General features: G+C 41.8%; 1 protein-coding gene and 1 pseudogene across 2 annotated transcripts in view; one reads left to right on the top strand and one right to left on the bottom strand.

Annotated features, from left to right (window-relative positions):
* Positions 1 to 25,653, top strand: part of LOC103606208 (transcriptional regulator ERG) — a 103,894-nt gene that overhangs the window by 70,611 nt on the left and 7,630 nt on the right. The window contains exons 4-6 of the mRNA XM_008590801.1: positions 19,885 to 20,088; positions 20,941 to 21,021; positions 22,962 to 23,033. Of these exons, the coding sequence (XP_008589023.1) occupies positions 19,885 to 20,088; positions 20,941 to 21,021; positions 22,962 to 23,033 (357 nt within the window). The remainder of the gene's footprint in view (positions 1 to 19,884; positions 20,089 to 20,940; positions 21,022 to 22,961; positions 23,034 to 25,653) is intronic.
* Positions 11,690 to 13,177, bottom strand: LOC103606207 (annotated as a pseudogene). The gene has a single exon (XR_551856.1). The product of XR_551856.1 is annotated as a cTAGE family member 5 pseudogene (transcript).

Below are 25,653 nucleotides of genomic sequence, written 5' to 3'. Positions count from 1 at the left end.
TCTGCAAAATGTCGACGTGTAAAGGCAGACAGGTTCAGATCCTGTGATACAAAAACGATACAATTTCCCCCCTGACCCTGCATAGGGTCGTGGCCAGTGGGCTTGTCACTTTCCAGATGGGAACATTCCGAGTGCAGAGTACTTGGCAAAACATCCGATGTGGATTTTTAAATAGGGTTTCTCCCCGTGTCTGACCCTGTGTGGTTTCAGCAAACTGCATGAACCAGATTCGATGCCGTTAGGTGTGAAAGGGGTCCTCTTTTGGGGTCATGCCTGACTTGGAAGCACACAGTAAGACTTTTATAGAAGACCGCAATGGTAAAGTTCCATGTGTGCCCATGTATAGGGGGACAACACTGTTCTTAATATTTGTTGAAAGGCAGTTGACACATATACAGAGGCCATACATTTGACCATGGAAATTGACCTGTAAACCTGAGATGACCTCATTTGAGGACGTGTCTTAGAGTATGGGGAAGTTCCCACTGGGCAGAAAAAACTGGAAATGCAAATGTTCCCAGTGCCCATTCTCCATGTGTGGTACCTAAAAAAAGCTTGATGACAGGGATGTACCTGGGGCAGGGGGAGGGCAGGGACACTGTTGTCCCAGATACTGGCTGGACATGAACAGATGAGTTAGAAACTGAAAAGAAGCCCCCCATCCTTTGCCTTCCTCCTTAAGAATGTGATTTCTGGGCCGAGCCCGTGGCGCACTCGGGAGAGTGCGGTGCTGGGAGCGCAGCAGCGCTCCCGCCACGGGTTCGGATCCTATATAGGGATGGCCGGTCTGCTCACTGACTGAGCGCAGTGCGGCCAGTCTCAAAAAGGACAAAAAAAAAAAAAAAAAAAAAAAAGAAAAAGAAAAAGAATGTGATTTCTTCAACTGAGGCAAGGCAAAGTTTTTAGCTTTCTAAGATGAGAGAATCAACCTGAGGAGAGGCCTGCATCAAACAGTCTTTTAACTGGTGAAGTTGTATTTCTGTGATGTCATCAATATGCTTTGATGTCATCAATATCCATTTTAAAGGGCCAGACTTCAGTCCATCTACATTAAGGAAAGTATTTAGAAGACAGGAGAGATGTTTATGGAGGAAAGAGGCAAAGAGCCAATTTAATCGAGTCTGAGCATCCAGCATTCCTTCGTAGGTGCTCATTAAATATTGGTTGGATGGATGGAAGGATGGTTATGCAGATTGGCTCATGTTAAGTTTTGGTGTAAGGGCTGTTGCTTTTACTCCTAAAGAAAGCACTTTTTCAGCTGACCCCTCCTTCAGTTGCTTCATGCCAACGCAGGCAGTTATTCAGTTAATAGTGTTTGTAAAAGAGCTAGTTGTGGCTGGTTTTGCAAGTTGTGAGTCTTTCAGTTATTGGTCAAGCTTCACGTACTTGGGCTCGTGCACACACACAGATGAACACACATACACACACCCGGCTTCATTGCACAATCTGGACAGTTCACCAGTGTGGCTGTGAGATCACAGGACTCCGGGCAGTTCTAGGAGCTGTTGTGTCTGGCCTATCAGGCACATTTTGGACATGGAGCACTCTATATACAGCTAGAACTCTCCAGACCTGGTTCCGACTGGCTCATGTAGTTCTGACTAATTAGACACATTGCTTGGCATCCATAAATGCAAATCATAAAGATAGCTGAATGTAAAGCAATTAATTAAACCATTATTCATAAGCATTTGTACCGTTTATCAACTACATACCAGCGTTCATGTCCTATACATAAAAATGGTCCTAATATATGCTGATGGATAAATTGGTACGTAGACTGAGAGGTGACGACACAGAGGACTTGGGGGCATTGTCTATGCTCGGACTGGGTTCTTATACTCTGAATTCAGTTTTGAGAAGTGATTTCCCTTAACCCTGGTTTTGAGACTCACTATCTTTAATTAACTCAAGAGTTTTAAAGAAACCCATGAAACATCCTTAATGAATAAATGTGTACCTTCATTTGATATATTTACATTGACTCTTATTTCAGAATGGATTTAAGAAAGCTCATGTAAATCTACACAAAAGAGCAACATAGAATCAACTTTAAAAATGAATGGATTAGGAGCATTGATTAATGTAAGAATTTAACAGAGAGTAAAACCAGGAGTGAGGTTCACATATATTTACACACATACACACACACCTGTATATGCATTTGTGTATATATATATATATATTTTTTTTTTTTTTTAATTGAAAACTTTTAAATCCTGCAGAATTGCAAATGGTGGGTGTTATTTGGACCCAGGGTATCAGCAGGCAGTGCAAAGAGGATGTCTTGCTCAGTTCCATGATTCAATGTCCATATGAGAAAAAGAAAGTGAATGTGGCCCAGCTCTTAATTCTGAGTCTAGAAAAAGATATGTTTCTTTGTTTGTCATCAGGAGGATAAGAGGGAGAATAATTAGAAAAGCCTTCACCCAGGAGGCCCACCAGACGTCCTAGGTAGTCTGGTTTAAGCCCATTGTCCTGGAAAGATTGCTGGTTGTGCCCTCTCAAAGGTACTGTTTAGACAGTTAAGTCCCATCTCTACTTCTCCTCCATCTATTTGCTGTGCATATCTGTGTACCCAGATTGACATCTTACAGGGCTGGCCGAACTGTTGTAGATCCGAGTGTCATTCAGTCTTAAGGGAGGGGCCTGAGCAGTGCGACCCAGTTAAATGGCTCTTTGTTGGCCCAGCTGGTAATTTGGAGGTGGCCTGGAAAGTGTTTTTCGAAGTGTGGTCAGAACCACTTGCATCAGGATTACCTGGAGAACATATATGTTGATTGAAGACACACATTTCTAAATGTTCTGAATCTGGGTGTGAGCTTGGGGATTCCACATTGTGAACGTGCTCCTCTGGTGATTTTCATGCAGGATAGGTTTGAGAAGTTCTAGTCTGGACAGAAGACATCAAATAAATTTAGTTTTAATGCACTTGAACTGTTTTTAATAAAGGCATGGCATATGTCACTTTTAGAAGAGGGGAGTGGACAAAAGGAAGGGTAGGAGTGACTAACAGTATTACATTAACATTCCAAAAAATAAAAATTAAAAAAAAAAGAAGAAGAGTCACCCATTCAATAGGAAGGAATTTTTGTCTTCTTAAAACTCCCGTAAGATGTATTCTGGGGGCCTGTCATTGGTTGGCATGATTAATGATGTAACAGCTGGGTGTCCAAGCACCTGAGGGAGAACCTAGAACCATTAAAGGCACAACATACAGCGTGAGAGCTGATCAAGCCCCTTGGCTCCATTTGTTTGGTGTCAGCTCTGGGCTCCATTCTGACAAATTGGATCTATCTGAGTACTAGGCCAGTAGCCAAAGACAGCTTGGTACCACTCAGGAATCTGACTTGCAGGTGTTTTCAGTTCTGCCTCACCAAGGTTATGAACTTAGAGCAATGTGTAGAAACAATGGGTTCCCATTGCGCAATGGAACTAATAAGTTCTAAAGAACTTAAGCTTCGTGATTTCTCATAAAACACCTGCTGTAGGGGATGGTGTCCCTCGTGTGCTGGGCATGCCTCTGTACTTGATGAAAACTTGCAGTAGTTACTGTGACCTTTCAGGTCTCGACAGAGTGCGTGCTGATGTGCCAACCAAGCAGGCTAACAAAGAGGAAAGCCCAGTCCTTATCCACTTCTCTCAAAGTTGCAAAATGCTGACCAAAATGCAATAGGACTCTGCTTTTAGCAGCTTATAGCATTTTGAAAGATTTCTTTTGTTTTTATTCTCTAAAATAGGTGCTCAAGTATTTAGCTTTTCAAATACTTATGCTTTTAGTTTTAGCAGCTTATAGCATTTTGAAAGATTTCTTTTGTTTGTTTTTATTCTCTAAAATAGGTGCTCAAGTATTTAGCTTTTCAAATACTTATGCTTTTAATTTTAAAGTAATCCACTCTGAGCATAGCCCCTGTGGTAGTCAGTGGTCTCAGAGACGGAGAGCGGCCACGTTCATCTCTTCTCCTGTTTACTGCCTTCGCTCACTTATTTACTGAACACTTCCATGTGCCAGTCACCGTGAATAAAATCTCTCATGAGATTTCCAATCCCTTCTTGGCTTCCAAACACCTGTGTCTGAAACTGCTGGGATGATGTCTTACACAGACCTCCATGCTTGGTCACTTCTACTCAGTTCATGAGGTATTCACTGAATACCTACTACTCTTATACTAGTCACTGAGGAGATGCCCTAAGCCTGGCAGGAGTAGATAAGACCCACCCACATGAAGTAAGTAGGTTGTGACAGACAAGAGAGCCTGTGATTAAGAGCTCAAGGAGCGATTCAGACAATTGCTTCAGAACACCCGAGGAATGGAGATCAGTACAAACAAATGGGTCACCAAGAGATTCGTTTATGCCTGTCATGATGCGATTCCTACATCCCTTTGTAGCCTCCACCATTTTCCTCTTTTATTCCTTTATTACCACACTTAATTTTCTTTCATGTTATATTCTCTAATGCATCTATATACTTACTTAAGTATGATTATACCATTTAATTCCACAAAGGATTTGAGATGCCTTGTGAACTAAACTACTGATAAATGTGTGACCCAAACTACTGATCCAACAGATGTTAGGAATCAGTACTAAGGCAGTTAAAAGTACAAGTGGGAAACCAAGAGCGTGTGAAGAAAGCCACCCTGCAGATCACAAATAGCCATTTTACCACGAGCTTGGCTGAGACGCTGTAGATAAGCTTCTAGAATGGCTTTGAGCTTCCCGGCAGCCAAAAGAGTGATTTGGGGAAATGATTCCTGTTTTCAAAAAGAAGTTTCACAGGGAAGGCAATGTTTATCTCAGTGCAGAATGGTAACAGCAAGATCCCTGGACTTTCTGCACAGGCTGCACAGAGGCCGTGGTCCTGAATGCCTTCCCGCCACTGTTGCGGCACTGTGTTTCAACAGCCTGTTTGTTTATTGGGACATCCTCTGAGAACACTCAGTGAGTTACATTAGAAAACATCTCGGTGCAGGCAGAGAGCAGACGCCCAGAGTGAGTCTTTGGTGGTCTGCTTTCGTGTGAAGACAGGACCTAGTTCTCAGAGCAGTAGAGGACTGCAGATGCCTGAGTAGGACACCCTGAGCTGGACTTTGAAAGCTAAACGACAAGTGTTAGAAGAACATACCCTCTGACCAAGCCCAGATGGCTGACATATTATGTTTTTATCTTATGAGTGTTCATTATTTATAAATAAGCCTGTCTATTCTGTTATAGTGTAAGCTTTGTGAGATGATGATCGTGTCTTTTGCTCTCTGAGTTACCAGAAGAAGCAGAGAGCACATGGCTTATGTGCAAAGAACAGAAAATATGATTTTCTGAGTTAATGGTAGTCTAGATCTAGTGAGCGGGAATTACAGAATCAAAGGAGATGCACGGTTCCAGAATTCTTGGTGATCTTTGTTAAGTGTCTTCCTTTAGACATGAGAATATCAAGACAGAGAGGTGAAATGACTCTCCCAGGGACACATGAACAGCTAGGTGAGGCCAGAGCTGGTCCCCAGGCCTGGTGAGAAACTACTGGTGAAGCCACACGTTTTACCGCTTTCTTTCTCATATCCTTGAACACGCTGAGAACCCTTCCTGCTCTGTCAGCATCATGGAATGCGTTTCAATATGCTTCAGTTTAATTCCTGCTGTGCTAAGTCAAAAAACTAAACAACCAAACCAACTAAAACTGAAAGGCTAGTGCACGCTGAGAATCCTTCCTGCTCTGTCAGCATCATGGAATGCGTTTCAATATGCTTCAGTTTAAATTCCTGCTGTGCTAAGTCAAAAAACTAAACAACCAAACCAACTAAAACTGAAAGGCTAGTGTAAAAGTTAATCACGTTTTTGAAGTTATCAGTGGGATCGTGATTGAGGAAACTGCCATCACATTGTATGTGAGACTGAAATCATGAAGGGATGACAGCTACTGTCTGTTGAGTACACACTGTTGTCAGGCTCTTGGAAATGCACTTTGTAGAAAAGATATTATCTCATTTAAATCCTACAACTACCCTATGGTGCAGGTACTATTTATTATTCTCACTTTACAGATAATGAAACTAAAACTAGGGATGCCAAGAGAGTTGCCCAAGATGTCCCATCCAGTTATTTGGAGAGCCAGGGGGTTTTAATCCAGTCCCGTCTGACTCCAGAGTCTGAGCTCTTATTCCTATACTAAACTGACAAAAATACTGAGGGAGGAACACAGGAAATGGGGTGACGGAGTAGGTTTTTTAAATTATGATGGAGATTCTGTGGTGACCTTTTCAAAGGAGATTTAATTCAAGAAGGGAGGGGTAGAGGGAATGTTCACAATAATCTACTGAGTTGCTCAGTACTAACCTTTACATTTTCACAATGGTCATGATGTTATCTGTGAGAATGGAATCAAAAACAGCTAAGATGGGTAGATGTTAATGAATGTACAAAAAAAAAGTTTAAGATGGATGATTTCAGTTTGGTTCATTCTGTGCTTAAGATGCTTCAGGAACACCCGTGAGACAGTCCAGTGAGCCTGAGCTTGGGGTGGACAGTCCTTTATCAGGGGTACAACACTTGAGTCCTAAACTCTGCCATTCACTAGTTCTGGGATCTGGGAATTACTTAATGTTGCTGTTCCTCGGTTATTTCATCACCAAAATAGGGATGATAATAATCCCTACTTCATATGATGCAGTGTGGATTAAACATGACACTATGTGTAAGGTGCTAAACAGTTCCTGCAGTGTAGTAATACCTCAAAAAATTACAGCTCTTTTTATACTTAGGTCTGGCTTTGGGGAGAGAGCCCTGGACTGAAGAGAGAGATTGACAGATACAATCTGTTATTGGTTGAATCGTGTCTCCCCAAAAATGACATTATTTAGAAATAGGGTCTCTGCAGATTTAATCAGGTTAAGATGAAGTCTTTAGGGTGGGCCTAATTAAATGACTGGTGTCTTTACAAAAAGAGAAAACGTGGACATAGACACACACAGAAGGAAGACGATGTGAAAACACACAGGGAGAATGTCAGGTGAAGACAGGCAGAGACTGGACTGATGCAGCTGTAGGGAATGCCAGGGAACACCAAGGACTGCCGGCCACCACCAAAAGCTGGGGAGAGGCCAGAAAGGACCCTATCCAGAGTCTCGCAGGGAGCGTGGCTTTGCCAACACCTTGATTTCAGACTTCTAGCCTCCAGAACTGTACAAAGACTATACATTTCTGTTGTTTTAAGCCACCCAGCTTGTGGTACTTTGTTACAGAAGCTGTAGGAAACTAACACAGCATGCATGTTGCAGGTAAAGCATGACAGGAGATAGGAATGCCCAAAGATATATATGCAGTGAGGAGAGCAGTAAACCAAGCACAAAGCTCTTGGGGACACCAGCATTTAAAGAGGGGACAAGGAAAGAAAACCCAGGCGGGGAGGAACTTCTAAGTGGGACAGGTCATTCCATTTCTAAAACATAATGAATGTAAGCAATGTTGTCATAACTAAGGGCAGACAAGAGGGAAAAAAACAACAGCAATGAAGGTCTAGATTATTCAAAAACTAGATAATTAGCTCAAGAAAAGTTGAAAATGGCTCCATTCAGAGAAATATGTTGGTGTTTCAGAATCTCAATGACATGCTTAGAGCCCAACAAAATTAATTTAGTCATTCATTTTTGAAATAAAATACACAATAGAATTGTACATTCTCAAGCAAATAAAGGACAGGCACTCTTTTTTACAGTTTTTGACTTCACGGGGTGTTGCACAATTCATATGTATAATTAATTTTTTGACAGTTGATCAATGAATGAAGTAGAGCATAGCATGAGCTAGGTTGATGGCTGCATTAAAAACGGAAAATATTCAAAGTGACGAGGTAAAATGTATGCATAGAGCACTCTTGGTTCTAGTAAAATAGAAAACTTGGAAGGACCTACAAACCATTCCTCTTGCAAAACACCTGGAAATGCTGCATAGAATTTAACATCCTTTTAAATACATAGCCAAACTGGGAAGAAAGTCGATGAACTCCTCAGGGACTAAAATAAGGAGGGAACTGAGAAGAAAAACGCCCATTCTCATGTTGGCACTGGGTTGTCCTAGGTGGCACAGATGGGGGTGGGGGTATCAGCATCTATACTGCAGAATTTGGGGTTTTGAAAGTCAAGTAAGGGCAAGAGATGAGGTCTTGGGCCTGTGCAAAGCAGAGAGTTAGAAACAAGCCCCTTCAGACATCAACTTTGCCAGCACCGTAACCTTGGCTTTCCGGCCTCCAGAACCAGGAGTGATGTATTTCTATTGTTTATGCATTGCCCAGTCTGTGGCATTTTTTTATAGCGGCACAAATGAAATAAGACACTCTTCCAATCTATTCATCACATCGCAGCCCATAAAAAATTTGCAAAAATGTAAATTTTATCATATCAACCTCCTGCTTAGAACACTTCGTGGTTCTTTTTCTCTTCAGGACAGGGTTGAAACTCCTTAATGTGGATTAAGTGATTGGTTCTTGTGGCTTCATCTGTCCTCAACCTTCTCTTAAACTCTTTGTTCCAGAATTTAATTTTTTATATTTATATTTAAAATTTATATTTAAATTTATATCTTATTTATATTTATATTTAAATTTTTATTTTTTAAATTTAATTAAAAATTTAAAAATTATTAAAAATTAAAAATTTACTAAAACTAAAAATTAATTTAAAATTTTAATTTAATTATTATTTAATCAATCAATTCAATTAATTAATTGATTAACTATTAATTATTAATTTTATTTTAAAATTCTAACTATTAATTTTATTTCCTTGAATATGCCATGCCTTTTCTTTCCATAAGACCTTTGCGCTCTCTACCCAAATTCTTCTTAGAGGATTCATCAAAGATTGTTTAGTAATGTATATTATCAAGTGATCTCATGTGTAATGTTTCACCAATAGATTATCTCTAAATAGGCCCAATGTTATTTCTCTGATTTCTTAATATTGACCCTTAAGACAGAGGTCAATCCTGGTTATGTGGAACCTGACTATTAAATCTTTTGAGGAGACATCTTTAAGAAAAGGTATACAAATCATGAATACAAAATTAGTATGAAAATGAATATTTATTTAGAAAAAGAAATCACAGCAAATGTATTGGTGCCTTGGAAATTCAGGCACCTTTCCTCTGAGATTTCTTTAGGTCATTGCTCAGATGCGTGTACATTGAAAGCTTCTGTTTGCAACCTGGCTTCCCCTCCCAACTCAGGACACTACCACTCCCAATAGTAGTCACTCAGAGTGGCCCATGCACGTGAGTGGCTCTGGAACTTAAACTTCATTAGCTTCATAAAAAATTTACCTCCTCTCTGAAGTTTTGATATTTTTAATAATTCCTGAGTGTCCCAGCTAACACGAATGCTTACTGGCTTCTGTAGTTATAATTCTGCCTAAAACTTGGGAAGTAGGAAGATATGGGCATCTAGTAATATTTTCTCAATGTCCTTTCCTGGGGTGTTAAATAAATTAACCAGGAAACTATTTACTCTGTGTGATATCACAGCTCTGTCTTCATTTTCTAGTATCTTCTAAGCCAGTGCTTCCCAAATCTGGCTAAATATCAGAATTAGAGAATTCTTTATAAATATAAATTCTTGGTTCCAATTCTAAACCTACTAAGTTAGAATCTCCCATAGTTGGGACTATAAATCTATATTTTAACAAGCTCTGCTGGTGATTCTTAAGTGGTCAGTTCAGAAACAATGTAAGACAAGCATTTGAAAACAACTGGTCTAAAGAATTGAAGAAGCTGGGTTGTACACCTGGGTTCTTGAAGAACAAATAGTCTCAATCAGTACATTTAACTTTATAATACAGAGAATTAGGGGTTCTAAGAACCTAGATCCCCTGTTACAGATCCCTTGTACTGCCACATTAGGACACTCATTTTTTTTTTTGAAACCCTAACAATTTCTGATAAAGGATATAAAAAAGCACCCCATATTGGCTCAAATTATAACAACAAAAAATGACAGTTTTTACCCTGTGAAATAAAAAATATACATTTGTGCATATGATTGTTCTATCCACTGCACAAATAACTAATGTAATTAAGGCCAAAATCCAGAAAAATTTTAAATGCAAATATTTTAGTAATTCCATTAATTGAAAAAGCACTATCAACCATGTTATAGAAAAACACGTAGATGTTATTAGTACAAGAACTTTTATATACGTGTGTGCTATTCTCTTCCCAGCAATAAGAAGGCTAGTTGAATATGCCATTTTCACATTCACAGGACTCATTTCCTCTGAAGGAAAGTGGTTAATTTCTGAAGAGTGTGTATATGGGTGATGTTCTATGTGGAACAGCAGCATTCTCCTCTTTGGAGATCCAATAATATCACTAGAGTTTTCAGATAATTTTTTCTGAAGAATCTTTGTAATAATATATTTTAAAATATATTTTTTTCTCTATGTGTGTAGTCATGAAACATACAATGACTACTGAGAGAATTTGGTGTCACTACCATGATTCATGTTAAAGTGCTAGTGGTTTTACTAATTATTGCCTTACACCATCAGTGAAAATGTCAACACAGCGAAAATGGCAAATAAAGCCTTAGTAGTATTATGAAAATAGTTTTGACCATACAGACCCCCTGAAACTGTTTGCAAAAAGGGGTCTGCAGACCTCATTTTGAGAACCACTACTTCAAACCACCTCTTGCCAAAAAGGAGTCGACAGCCAGAATTCTCAAGATGTTTTCATTCACCTTCTTACTCTGCAACTACTTATGGAAATGGCTGAATCTTTTGTTTCTGTTTGTGGCCACCACTCCTAGAAGCTTATGCATGATACTAAATCCTTTATTTATTTGGCTGCTGCTAGTGAATCTATGGCTGCTCTCTTTTCCTTATTTTAATGGATCATTGGACTACATTCTACCACCTTTATATCCATAAGCATATTTAGGTTTTTGAATTAATTAAAAATTAATTATTCTTTTTCTATTATTATTGTAGTTGGCAATTCTCTTTCATTGAATGGGAGTTTGTATCAGTCAAGGTTTAATTAAGGAAGCAAAAGCACTGAGTGTTATAAGAGATTTATCTTAGAATTGTAGGAACAGGTGGGGAAGTAAAGGTCTTGAAGAGAAGTTGGAGGATCGGAGTCTGAGTTACCAGTCGGTCCATCTGAAAGGCCAAGTATGCCCAACTACCAAAGTGGGGCCGTGGAGGGGCAATTTGTGCAGAGGTTTATGAAAAACTGTTGCCTCTGAATAACCACAACTTCCATTGGTCAACAGTGCAAGTAGTGAGGAAAAAAAGCTAGATGTAGAGCAGAAGAGAGTGATGACAAGCTGACACCTGCCAGGGACCTCTTCTTCTGTCTGTCTCTGAATCTGCCTGAGAAAAGATCTGCAGATGGTTATGGCCACTGCCTTACTTCTGCTTTTCAAATATTGTGCAAGTTTCTTTCTTGGCCAATTCTAATCTGGAAGAATAGAAGGAAGGGAATTGTGGAAAATGTAATTAATTCCCAGCTTAGCTACACTGACAGAGTACAAACCACCAGACTGTAATGCCACATATTATCTTTTTTCTAAGGCATAAGTCTGAGACTTACCAAATTATTTTCTAGATAAGAAGTATCAAAGAATTTTCTAGAGAATTTTCCCCTATTTTACCAAAAAAAAAAATTTCCAAAAAATGAGAAGAAAAGCTCATTTATTTAGTTAATGCATACCACCCATAAGTTCAAATTTAAACTCTTCTTCCATTAATTTTTGTCTCTTGTAAACATTTCCTTTCCTTAAATAACTGAGGTGTCTTTCAGCAGTCTCAGCTGCCAACCAATTATCATGCGCTTCTTTCTCATAGGAAGTCATCTGCCCTTGATAAGAACGAATGGTTCGCTCCAATTTTTCTTCAACGTCTTTGGCTCGCCTTCTGTAGGTCTCCAGTTCTTCAACTGCATGGCTGATCTTTTCTTCTACTTTGGAAAGTTTCTCCTCCTTCTCTAACCGGTAATTTTCCTCTACTATTAATTTCCTGTGGAGTTTCATTCCATTTTCTTGATACAGTTCAGTCATCTCTTTAAGTTTCTGCTGAAGCTTCTGATTTTCACTTTCCAACTGTGTGTTTTCTGACTGTAAAGAGGCTTTTTCAGTCTGGAGATTTTTAATATGCTCTGTAAGCTCTTCCTTTGTTTTATCTACTTCAGATAACCGAGTGTGAATTCGGTTTCTTTCTTCTTCTGGGGATTTTAAAGAAGCATTTAACTTAGCAGCGTGAATCAGTTTCTTCAAAGCTCCTTTTGGCTGATCACCTAAGTGAGCACCATTTTGTGATTCACTCTTCATTTCCAATTCCAAGTCATCATCCGTTATGTCTTCTCCAAGCACAGCAGCCCAGTCTTTCATCTTGAGCAAGTGTTCAGTCAGAGACTTGATGTGGTTTTCTTTATCACTTAAAACTTGTTCTGCATGTACTTTGGAGTCTTCAAATGTTATTTTCTGTTTATTAAGTTCACTCACTTGTTCTTTTAATACTTCAGCCTCTTGTAAAAGCTGTTTCTGGCTTTCCTGAAGTTGGGAATTTTCATTCAAGGCATCTTTTATTGCCACCTTCAGACATTCTTCATTCATTTGAAATATTTTGGAGATTATTTTGGCTTCAGCTACTTGTGACTTGATGGATTTTGCTTCATCTTCTAGGGACTGTATCCTTTTTGAAATATCTGCCATCAATTCATCTTGCTCAGAATGTTTAGATTTCTGTTCTTTTAATTCTTTTGCTAGAAAGACTGTTTCATCCTCAAGTTTAGATTTGGACCTGTTCAGCTTTTCATAGGTTGCCTCCAAACTTTGTGCTTCTGTCGACTCCTTCTCAAAGCTTGCATCCTTCAAAGCTGACTCTAAGCCTTCATACTCCTCTTGAACAATGCTAAATTTTTCGAGAAGTTTACATTTTTCTTCAATTAGCCCAGAAAGCTTTTCAGCAAGCTTTTTCTCTCTTCCTACATAAAGCCGGCTTCTAACCGATTGAATGCTTCTCCACAAAAGCAAGAGAATAAAAAATCCAGTAATAGCCGCACATATCACCGATTCCGACGGAAAACCAGGTCCCGGTCTCAGGTCTTCAGGCAATGCTGCTGCAGTCCTGCACAGCTTTTCCAGGACCAGCCCCAAGTTCGGCTGAGGGGCAGCCCCGGGCACCTCCATGGCGCCCAGGCCGCTCTGGCTGTGGCCGCGGTAGCCACGGCCCGGCCGGGCTGCAATCAGCAGCTGAGACAGCTCTGCGTTCTGGCGGGAACGCGAACCGGCCCCGGTGACAGCCGCAGACCACGGCGCAGCCGGCCCTGCGGGGAGCTGGAGAGCACTGGTGCCCCCCGGCCTCAGGCGTCCTCCACGTGCACCCTGGTAACCAGGGCCCTTTGTGACATGTCACTTCCGCAACGCGGGCCCAAGCCCGCCCCGCACAAGCCTGTGACACATGCTGTCCTCGCCACCCCCCACCTCGACTCGGTTTCGGCCGGGCCACTGCCGTATTTGAATACATGTTTATAACGTGCAATGATGAAATGTGGTTAAGTAGTATACTCATCGCTCAAATGTTTGTCATTTTTTCAAATATTAAGGACATAAAAGAAGAAACCAAAAAAAAAAGAGGAACAAGACATGGGAAAGAACAGATGATTTTGAAGAAGAAACAATAGAACGTCTAGAAATAAAAAAGGATTGATATAAAAACAGTTGATTTGAAAAAGCCAAAGAGTGAATTAGAGAAGGTTGACATGAGGATGTTACTTGGAGTATAAAACAGTGACAAAGAGATGGAAAATATGAAAAAAAAGTCAAGAATTAGGAAGGTCAGGATAATAATATCCTATATAGATCTAATAGAACTTCCAGAAAAGGAGGAAATAGGATAAAGGAAGAGATGAAATATTTGAAGAGATAAAAGCTAAGACTTTTCTAAAGTTGATGAACAAGACCAATCCAAATACAGGAAGTTCAACCAGTCAGGGCATGATATTGGTTTAATTGTGCCCCCCAAGTTTTAAGTATTGAAGCTTAATCCCCCTTGTAACTCCTGAGGATAAGAACTCCTATTATGGTAGTTGAAACGTGGGGTCTTGAAGAGGTGATTGGACTGTAGGACCCTGCCATAATGAATGGATTAATCATGGTGGTCAGGGGCGTGGTTCTGAGGGCTTTAAAAGGAGAGCACATGCGAGTCTCTCTCTCTCTGCTCCGCCATTCTTACCACGTGAGACCCTGTATTGCCAAAGTTACCAGCAAAGAAGGCCCTCATCAAAAGTATTCCTTTGACTTTGGGCTTCTGAGCCTCCAAAATTGTAAGCAATAAATTACGTTTTCTTATAAATTACCCAGTTCCAGTTATTTTGTTATAAGCAACAGGAACTGACTAATACAGAGCAAGATACAAAGAAGTCCACACTAATCGTGTTATGGTGGGACTGCAGAACACCAAGACAAAGTAATTTAAAAACAACTAGAGAAAAAAATATTTCATATTCTTTTTAAAAAAACTGTTTCAAGTATAAAAAAAGAAAATTCAACCCTTGTCCCACTCACGGCTTACCCCCCACCCCCACCCCACATACATAATACATTAAGAAGTATACCTCCAGAACTCTGTGTATGATGGTTCTTTTATTTATTTGTTTTAATTCCAATTTATTGAAATAGAATGCATAAACCTTTGGATATTAACCATGTAATCTAAGATACAAATGAGAGGTTTCAGAGGGGGTGCCTTCTCTCTTTTCCCTCGTGCCATCAGAATTTACCATTTTGGTGTCCATGAAACATGGAAGGATGACACTGATGCTTTCAAAACAATTGGAGTGAAGGGCTGGAAACAAAACAACTTATCTTCAATGGCTCATGATTCATCTGGCAGAGCATCTCCAAAAGCTTCTTAAAATAAAGTGATAAATCAGACCTTTGTGTTTAAAGGAAGAGGCTGCCTCAGCGATAATAGATTGTTTATTTCATTTTGCCAGAGTTTGCCATGCAAAATCCAGTGTGTTAGTGCGTTCCTTTTGGCAAAATGCTTTCACATACATTATCTCATTTACTTTTTTATTCCCCTGAAATTTTATTTAATTACCCACAGAAAAACAAAACTAATTCCAGAGAGGTTAATGTTTACTTCTAGAAAATATTGACTCAGAGCCCAAACATGGATATTCTGACTCTCAATAAAGCCCTTTCTTCATTTTATTTAATTACCTACAGAAAAACAAAACTAATTCCAGAGAGGTTAATGTTTACTCCTAGAAAATATTGACTCAGAGCCCAAACATGGATATTCTGACTCTCAATAAAGCCCTTTCTTTTCATCAACAAGTTTTCTGTGCTTGGTGTAATTGAAGATATTTTTTGATTCCTTAGACATTTTCAATGACTCTGAAATTCCTAGATAATCAGGTCCACTTGCCTCTACATTTTCATTTGTAGCTGTGTGCTCTGTGAAACCTCCACCACAGCCACACCGAATTTCTCCTTTTTTCCTCAACATACTAGACATTTCATTCCTCCATGGGGATGAAGCTGGGCTCAAGCTGTTCCCTTAAATGAAAAAGCTTCTCTACTTCTGTCAAGGTTCTGCTGTGATTCTGGGCTCAACCCAATCCCCCCGGTAAGCCTTTGCCTCTTTTCCTGGTTGGGATCAGCTGTTCCTTCTCTGTACTTCCACATCCTGAATTGAAATCATGGATTTAATTCTGTTTTGTGGGTTTTGATCATAGCTGCCTTTCTCTGCAAATTCTTAGCATCTCTCTTTGTTGGCCACTTCTCAGTCTCCATAGTACTTGTGCATGTAGTAAATGCTCAATAACTCTTGAGTTAAATTAATTTTAGCTCTTATACCATTCCAGTCTTTCCTCCATTCCTCAGGTCCTGGAATTCTACACATTGTCATGTAGATGAGAAGAAGGAGGCCCAGTCTTAAGGTTAGGTAACAAGGCTCTGAGCCACACTCCTACCTGGAGGCAGAAAGTGTTGGGGGGGGGCACACCTACACATAGGCAAAGGTGACTTCTCAGCCTAGGCTCATTCTGTTGACCCCTCCCCTTTCTCTTTCACATGTATTGTTGGAGTCAGAGGAAAAGGTAGGGTCTGGTGAATCTTTTGAGACCTGTGGGCCCCTTTCTGTGATGGCAAGGTGGGACAGAAACAGGAAAGCTTTGCTGAGATATTATGGGTCACAGAGGAGACCAGAGAATTTCTACTAGGGCTCTCTATGGAGTTAAAAGGTGAGTAAGGACAAAAAGATGACAGACAAGGATCTGAGCCACACTCCTACCTGGAGGCAGAAAGTGTTGGGGGGGGGGCACACCTACACATAGGCAAAGGTGACTTCTCAGCCTAGGCTCATTCTGTTGACAACAAGGCTCTGAGCCACACTCCTACCTGGAGGCAGAAAGTGTTGGGGGGGGGCACACCTACACATAGGCAAAGGTGACTTCTCAGCCTAGGCTCATTCTGTTGACCCCTCCCCTTTCTCTTTCACATGTATTGTTGGGAGTCAGAGGAAAAGGTAGGGTCTGGTGAATCTTTGTCCAAACCCTCGGCGGGAGCGCCACTGCGCTCCCAAGCGGCGCACTCTCTAGTGCACCACCGGGCTGGCCCATAGAAGTGGAATTGCTAAGCCAGGGACTATGCACATTTCTAAAGGCACTTGAAATGTACTGTCGAGTTGCTCATCAGAATGGCTGCCGTGGTTATAGTCACATCCGCAGTACTCAGGGATGGCCTTTCCACAACTCGAAGTGAGAATTTTAGAGAAAAGGACAGGACAGGTTGAAGAATCAGTCTCCGGGGCCTTGTGCAGGGTTCCGTTAAAGGAAAATCGAATGAGCCATGACAACCCTCGGTTTAGCAAGGGAAACCAATTAAGGAACACACCGGGTATGATGGAGAGACTGGACTTCTCTTTTCAGCTGTCATACTATGATGTCATTTCACCTTTTTAATATGAATCTAGTGACTCTCAGGCAAGATGTTTATTATTTTGAGAATATCTGGTTTCACCATTAAGAAAACGCATCCCCATAATGAACTGATTTCTAGAAGTAGTTACACCAAAAAATAGTCTTTCCACGTTGATGAGAGCAGAATGAAACAAAACAAAAAGAGGGCATGCCTAACAGTGGAACTTATCGGAAGGACTCGGGCAGGACTGTGGAAGTCAGGGCCTTCCATCTGTGCAAGCGTTCTAACTGTCCTCTGCACAGAACAATGCATAAAGAACTTGAATTAAGGGTGCCCTAAGATCTCGACATGATCCATTTTTGCATAATGAGAAATCCTGACGTGCCACGAAAAAGAAGAATAACAACCTTCTACGAAAACAGTCTGGGGTTTTGAGCATGGTATCCCTGAAAGCAAAAGCCTGAGCCAATGGCAGAAGCCGGACAGCGTTAAGCTCCATGACACATGCAGTTTTCACCGACTAACAAGATGTTTCCATGTGTTTACATGACAGAGGCGTGCGTGCCCCTTTCTGTCAACACTGCATTGGAGTTTTTGTAGATGGTCTCTTTGCAGCAAAACCAGAGGCTCCTTTAGATTTCAGTCCCCATGCACTGATTGTTGACTGAGAGTGTGAGTGTTACAGTATTGGTTGAAACCCATTTCTGACCAGTCAAGTTGAAGATGCATGTGCCCTATGACCCTGCAATTCCAAATCTAACTGCTCTCCCTAGGCCAGCGCTTCCCCAGATTTAACGTGAGAATCTCGTGAAATTGCAACCTCTGGTTCAGCGGGTCTGGGGTAAGGCCTGAAATTTTACATTCCTAATGGGCTCCCAGGTGGTGGAATGCTGCTAGGATGGAGGACCACACTTTGAGTGGTGAGGCCCTGGGCAAGTGGGCTGACCCTTTGCTGCACACTGGAGTCAGCTGGGGGAGCTTCTAAACTTCTACATCCAGTCTTCCCTCCAGCCAAATTAAATCATAGGTCTCTGGGTGAGACCAGGCATCTGTAGTTTATCAATCTCCCTAGGTGATTCCAATGTGGAACACAGGCTATGGACCAATGCAGATGCCTTTACACGTGTGCAGTGTAATAGACATGGGCTTATTCCCCAAGTAAATTGGGTGTATTCATACAGCAGAGGCCCAAGAGCTGCTTAGTGATTGAATACAGTATAGCTACGTGAGTTAACTTGGCTTCATCTTGAAAATATAGTGCTGAGCACCAAAAGCAAATCAGAAATCATTTGTTAACTTTAAAACCACAAAACAGTATACATAGTTGATATGACAAAAGTATTAAAATACGTGTAGGAATGATACATCTAATAACTTCAGGATAGTAGTTACTTCTGGGGTATCCAGAATGAAAATGGATTGGGGGTGGAAGATTCTTCTGAATTTTAAATAATTTCTTTCTTTTTTCTCTCTCTTTTTTTTGGTGGCTGGCCAGTGCAGGGGTCCAAACCCATGGCCTTGGTGTTATAACACCACACTCTAACCATCTGAGCTAGCCAGCCAGCCCCATGGATTTGAAATAATTTATCTAAGAAGATATGAAGCAGAAGGGAAGGAAAGAAAGAGAGAGGAAGGAGGAGGAAAAGGAAAGGAGAGATGGGAGGAGAGAAGGGAACTCTGATGGTATTTCTTACTAGGTATTACCATAATTATTTCTCACTATTATTTACTCAGTATTATTATTATACTTCTGTAAACCTGGAATCTATTCCAACAGCACACTATGTGCTCTGTGCTTGAGTAGCCTGAAACATTAGTGGGACCAACCATGTTCTAAAAATATTAGCTAAAAAGTGATTGAAAAGGATGAGTTAGTCCCACACCAGATACTTTTACTCAAGACCATCAGAACATCATGGCAATGGCTGATGTCCAAGGAAAGGCCTGTCCAGAGGTCATCTAAGCTGTCATTTCCCATGTGAAACAGACACATAAAGGAGCAGCAGCCTCCCTGAGTGAGGTCCAGCAAGTTGAGAGATAGTGGGATTAGAACTCAGGGCTCCTGCTCCCAGCCCCGGTGTCTTCAGCGCCCAGGGACCCGCCACCCTGTTTACCCCTCGAGATGTTGTGAAGACCCATCCACTGAGGGTGTTCACTGTGGGGGCTCCAGCCTGCATGTCGGTTGGGGATCACCTGCCTCCTTCTCCCTGGGGTACTGCCCTGCTTGTCCTATGCCCCTGCATCGGCATCCCCTCCTATATATGGCAGTGGAGCGTGACAGTGACCCTGCCTGCATCCTGTGCAGTGTTTGTGCTCCGCAGCTGTGCCCCTCACCCAACCCGCCTCCTGCAGGTGCCTGTTAGTTGCAGGACCAAGTTCTGTGCAGGAAAAGACTGTAACTGACAGCTGTCTGTTAGGAGCACTAGCTCACAGGAGGGGCTAGGTTTGGGTTGACCTATACTTTATTTCCAATCTTGTGGTCAGTATTTTTCAGTATTTTGTACAAATACTGTTATTATTTTTTTTTGTAATCTATCATTAGCCCTTTCCTGATATGTGTTGCTAACTCTTATTTTCACATAAATATACCAGTAGTTTTTTAAGGAAAGTTTCTTTTCATTTTTATTCATTTTTAAATGAAAATAAATGAAAAAATAATTAAAACCCCCTCCCTACAGGAAACTTTAGATGATCTGAGCAACAAAGGGGACCAGGGGGTAAATAATCCTAAACTTCCAGAATGATTCACTTTACAGACATAATCTATGGATGTGAGTCAGCTTTTGTCTTTCCCCAAGACATCCTCTTTGGAGTGGTCACTGAGCCTGGCTGGAGGCCACGCTTGTGGAGCTGTGGGAGGAGACTGCTCTGGGAAGCAGTGGCCGGTGCAAAGTCCCTCCTGGGGTGGGGACTGGGCCCAGAGATGTGTCTTCAGGAGTTGATCGAATGTGTTTCCACCCTTGCAGATCCTACGCTATGGAGCACAGACCACGTCCGGCAGTGGCTGGAGTGGGCGGTGAAAGAATACGGCCTTCCCGACGTTGACATCTTATTATTCCAGAATATCGATGGGAAGGAACTGTGCAAGATGACCAAGGACGACTTCCAGAGGCTTACCCCCAGCTACAACGCAGAGATCCTGCTCTCGCACCTCCACTACCTCAGAGAGAGTAAGCGGCTCCCACCCTCAGAACGCAGTCGGCTCCTTCCATGGCTCTTACTCACCGCAGCTCCGGAGGGTTCAGACATTTGTGTCAGTGGCATCTACCTGCCCTCGCCCAATTCCCATTTAGGATCCAAGGGAACTACCCGCTTAGTGCAGTGACTTAGGGAAACAACTCACTGGCAGTATCGCCTGGTGAGAAGCCAAAAAGTCCCCTAAGCAATCAGCTGCCTCCTCCAGGGTCCCTGTCACCAAGGTCGAATGTCAAAGGGAAAGGACTCTTCATCTGGTCACACGTTAATTAGCCTCCATTCATTAGTGCCCCATATCGAAATAGAAACACGACAGAGAGGCTCCTACTTGTTGAGAATGATGGGGTTGGTCTTCCCTAAAGGTAAACCAAGCCCCCTTCATATCCAACTTGAACACAAAACGAGGGAGGTGTCACTTCGTGTCATGAGATTTGGCTTACCCTGACAGAGTGGGATGGCATATTGGCGATAGAGGCATGAATCCACCACGTTTGCTGCATGCTTTGATTTTTGAAATGTCCAGCATGGTTAGAAGGAACGGTAGAAGTAGTGGCACAGCGGGGTAGAGGAAGTCCCCTTGATGCTTTGCCTGGCATCCCACCCCTTCCTCCCTGAATTAGAGACAACCCCCATTTAGGTTTTAACACGCTAACAAGTAGCAGGGCCATGGACTATTTCCACACGGCCCCCGATGTCAGGGTGGGGGTGGGGGGACGTTTTCTTTCTTCTTTTTCTTTCTTTTTCCTTTTTCTTTCTTTAATATTTTTAAGAAAGGTAATTCTCTCTCTCTTTTTCATTTTCATGTTGCTTTTTGTTTTGTTTTGTAGCTCCTCTTCCACATTTGACTTCAGATGATGTTGATAAAGCCTTACAAAACTCTCCACGGTTAATGCATGCTAGAAACACAGGTAATGCTGACCCCGCCCCTGCACCCCATGACAAGCGCAGGGTCTTGTCTGCAGGTCGCATGCTTTAGTTTGAAACACAGGACCAGTAGGTGCATCAGGAAGGCAGGACAGGGACACTTGACATACTCCTTGATGCATATGCAGTACCACAGCCTCAAGGGCGATGAAAGAAACCCTCTGGTTTTTTAGCTCTTCCTGCCCCCGCCTTTGATCATCAATGGATTTCTTTTAACCAGGAGACGTGCAGAATTAGCCTCTAGCCATAACTTCAGCTCACATTTGCTGGATTAGGATCTTCACTTTTAGTCCCAATATGTTCTCTGTGCTGACTCTGTAGAAACTAAAAGTATGTTCCCTATAAAGGAGCCCTTAGCAGTCTCCATTCCAAACACCACCCCCCCACCACCACACACACACTTTTATTCTTAAAGGAATGTTTACTAGGATAAGTTGGAGTTTTATTTTTTCCTTCCTGATATAATTCAGGTCATTTGACTTGTCTTGATTTTAATCTTTTTGTACAGACTTAGTACATTTGTACAAAAGGCAATAGAAGGGAATGTGTTACTTTTTGTGAACTTTTGTTCAAAGGACAATCTATTGTAATTTCAGAGAATATGAAACAGTCACTAACCGAATGCCTACTTTCTATCTCTAACCATTGATTCTACATTTCATTGATTTATTTGCTTATTTTGCCTGAGCCTAAGCAGGGCTTAACACAATGCTTCATCCAGATGAACTAACCTTCCTCCCTCTCCTCCGACTCATAGTCGAGGCTGGGTTTCTGTGGATAAATGTGCTCTTGGTTCACGTCCATTTCCTCCCACCCGAAGGAGACAGGCTCACCTGAGCAAGGCATGGGCTGCTCACCTCACGTTATCAGCCTGCAGGCAGCCTCCACCACCACCCAGGCTACCGATGAAACAGCAAGTGCTGGAAGGCTTAGGTAACCCCGGCCAGCAAGCCAGCCCACTCACAGCCGGTCCTCACATGAAATACAGCAGCTTTCTAAATATGCACCATTTTATTTTAAAATGTAAAAAGTGTGAATCCCAGTTTGAGTATTACAATGAAATAGCTAGTTTGTCTTGGTCTTCTATATTCAAAACACTGTGCTTTTAATCTGAAATTTAAAAAAGGTGCTTTGAGTTGGTAGTACACCTTGTCGATTTAGGGTACACTTATCAACCTGCTAATAACCTTGTGGCCAGAAATAACAAATAACTTAGACGAAGTAATTTCCCCCTCTTAGGAAGCTCCTTTAGACTACACACATTTTCTGATCATTTCACATTTATTTAGAAATGCTTTAACAGTGAGTGAATGTTTCAAGAAAACTCTGAATTTACCAATTTCATTATTCTTAAATATAGAAGTAGTTGAAGAACAGGACAACAAATTCCAAATGAACTGAACTACAAACAGGGAATTTTGTCAGCTAACATTAAGAACATTGATTGAAAGAGAGAAAGGGATGTGCATTTGGATATAGATGTGGATTCATTTTTAATAAGATCCATATACTCTTAGGCAAAATATTTGTAATTCTTTGGTACTACTTTCCAAGAGCTCTGTAAAATATTTTGTGGGTTTTTATACAACTTGAAAAATAAAGCATGTACCATAGAATTGTTTTTAATAAAATGAGATTACTGGGGGTGGAGGTGGGACCACAAGTGGACCTTCAGCAAGAAGCTGTAAAATCAAAACACATAGCGCTTTATAACAAATGAGGCACGGGAGAGCTCCACGTCCACTCCGTCTTCAGAGTCTGCTTCTGACCTGGGCGCTGGTCCATTGTTCCTGGGTCTGTTATGGCAGGTTCAAGGAGGTCTCGTCCTTTGTTGTCACAGGGCAAAGTAGATTTGGCGCTGATGCTGAGATCAACAACCACAACAAAAGGCCTTCACATGTTTTGTCTTTCCTTTTGTCTGCAGGGGGTGCAGCTTTTATTTTTCCAAATACTTCAGTATATCCTGAAGCTACGCAAAGAATTACAACTAGGCCAGGTACGAAAACACCCCTGTGTGATCTCTTCATTGAGAGACATCCCAGATGTCCTGCTAAGATCCCTGACCTAAGTCACGTGATACAAAGGGAGCTGGTCCTGGATCCAAAGCGAGTCCCTTGCAGTCTTATTCTGCCTCTGTTAATTTGAAAATTAAATTCAGTCAAACCGTTTCATTGAGAGACCACACTAAAGGTCTCTGAACTGCTGAATTAAAAAATAGATTAGCCCTTTAACTAGCTGCTCTGAAAGACAGACAGGCAAAGAAGGCATCCTGTATGCCTGACAATAAGGAGTATTGTTTTCGAGTTATTGAAGGGTTTGTGTGTAATCCATCCTTCCTCAGGGGAACAGCCCAAATCAAGAGGAATCCCCCTGTCAGTACTGACCAATCCCCAGCATGTCACAAGGCCAGTCTTCCAGAGCAGAGGCCTGTAATAGACAGTATTTACATCTGAATCTTACTTTATGTCTTTCCAGATGGTTTAATTAGGTAATTAATTTTCATTTCATACATGCAAAAATAGACATTTATCAAGTGCCTATTAGTGCAAGCATGTTCAACTCCAGGAATATAAAGGAGAACCAGACTTCAGAAATCTTCCTGTCTCGAAGGCTTGCCTGTTCATTCATTGAGTGCCTTCTCGGTACCAGCCATGGATGGATGACGGTGAACAAGCTGAAATGTTTAGCCTAGAGTTTTAGATGTTTCTGTAGAGTGTCCTAGAGCCAGAGACAGACATGCACAAACAAATGTTTAACCTAAAGTGCTAGATTTTACAGTAGAGGCACCACCTCTACAAAACAGGCTGTAAGAACAGGAAGGAGAAGGAATTCAAGCCCCCATGAAAGGAGGTAACAAGTTTTCCAGAGGAATGCCATATGCTAGAGAAGGATTCGATGTTGGCAGCTGAATGATGAGGTTGCGGGGGAGGGTATAGCATGCACGCCTTAGACATCTGTCCCCTTGTGGGACTTACAGCCCTGGAGATTGGATATCATAATGCCAGCCTGCCTGCAGGGGAAATGGTGCCATATGCTAGAGAAGGATTCGATGTTGGCAGCTGAATGATGAGGTTGCGGGGGAGGGTATAGCATGCACGCCTTAGACATCTGTCCCCTTATGGGACTTACAGCCCTGGAGATTGGATATCATAATGCCAGCCTGCCTGCAGGGGAAATGGTGATTCCAGGCAGTGGGATGGTTTTTCCATATTTATACATAGATCTAGAACCCAAGCCTTCCTAGACCCAGGCTATTGCTCTTTGACCTTTATCCCATGTGCAGGCTGCACAAGTCTCAGTGTAAACTGGTCCAAGATATTAGGCCTGGCAGCTACTATTTCTTCACTTTGAGGAAGACTCGGCGCTCGTGGGCTAGACGGCATGGGTAAGGAAGCCTCTCAGGGCTGTTTTTATCCTGACACTGCCCGGTCACTGCCATAGTGATTGAGGCTGGAATTTTTCTCTTTTCTAATCTCAGAGAAAAATTTTGCCTCCCCATTCCTGGAAGCTTAGACAGAGCACTTAGCTACCTCTGTCATGGTAGAGATTTCACAGGCCATTGAAATGTGGACACGACCCAGCATCTAAATTAACGAGTTGGGCCCTAAAGAAATCCACTGTGTGTGTTGAAAATGGAAAATAGAAACACACATTTGCTATATGCCTGAGAGTCATTTTGATGCTTATGCTTTCTCTGGGTTTTTCTCTGGCCTTTGGAAGTTGGGAAAGCGCCATGAAATCCATGGTGGGATGTGACTTGGTGTAGTGGGGAAATCAGAGATTGTGTTCCCAGCTGAGTTACACTGAGTTGTGTCTTTGCAGCTATCTGCAAAACACTTGGCTGAGGTTTTCAAAAATTGTATTTATTGATTTGTACTCGCATTTGCTTGTTCATTTCAGCTGAATCATAGATGCCCTGACTGAGTTGCTAAGCCAGGGTTTGTGAGCTAGTGTTGTAAGCTGTCTTAAAAGATCACACCATGGGCAAAATCTGTTGGTGCAAGCCGTTGATCAGGCCAGCCAGTGGGCTGCTTGATGCCACCTGATAGAACACTGGATCCTGGAGCCACTTTTTTCATAGTTTAGGATATGGCGGATTTGGAAAGGAATGCCTGTCCAGGTGTATGGAGAGGGTGGCTGCAAGTGACAGCTGGACTCCCTCACAGGGGTGGTGAATTTAGACACCCCACATGTCGCTCCAGTGATGTTCTCCTGTGGGTCAATCGTTTGGGAGTGACCTGGAAGAGAACACACTTCCATTTCTTCATTACCAACAAAGTATGTTTCTGAGACTCAGTTTGTATTGGAAATACCTGTTTTGATTACTGCTACTGTGATTGTGAAAGGAAATACAGATATTGGTATCTGACTTGTAAAGAATTTAAATAAAGATTAAAAAGCCAGAGGAGTATTTACTGTAGGTCAGATTTAGGGATTTGACCTTGGAGAAGAGAATTATTTATATATACCTTGGCTCGTCCATTGCTAAGGTGGACCAGTGCTCAGCCTCAAAGGAATGGTCATGCAGCCAGAGAACCCTGAGATGGCTCAGGGGTATGGGCTTTGCTTCGCTGGCTCCCAGGGCTGTGTGAGTCACCGGGGGGGGGGGGGGGGGG

The sequence above is a fragment of the Galeopterus variegatus genome, unplaced genomic scaffold (assembly GCF_000696425.1).
Source record: "Galeopterus variegatus unplaced genomic scaffold, G_variegatus-3.0.2 Scaffold6376, whole genome shotgun sequence".
NCBI classification, from domain to species: domain Eukaryota; kingdom Metazoa; phylum Chordata; class Mammalia; order Dermoptera; family Cynocephalidae; genus Galeopterus; species Galeopterus variegatus.
Note: the sequence above shows the minus strand (reverse complement) of the source record. Positions and strands in the feature narration are given on the sequence as shown.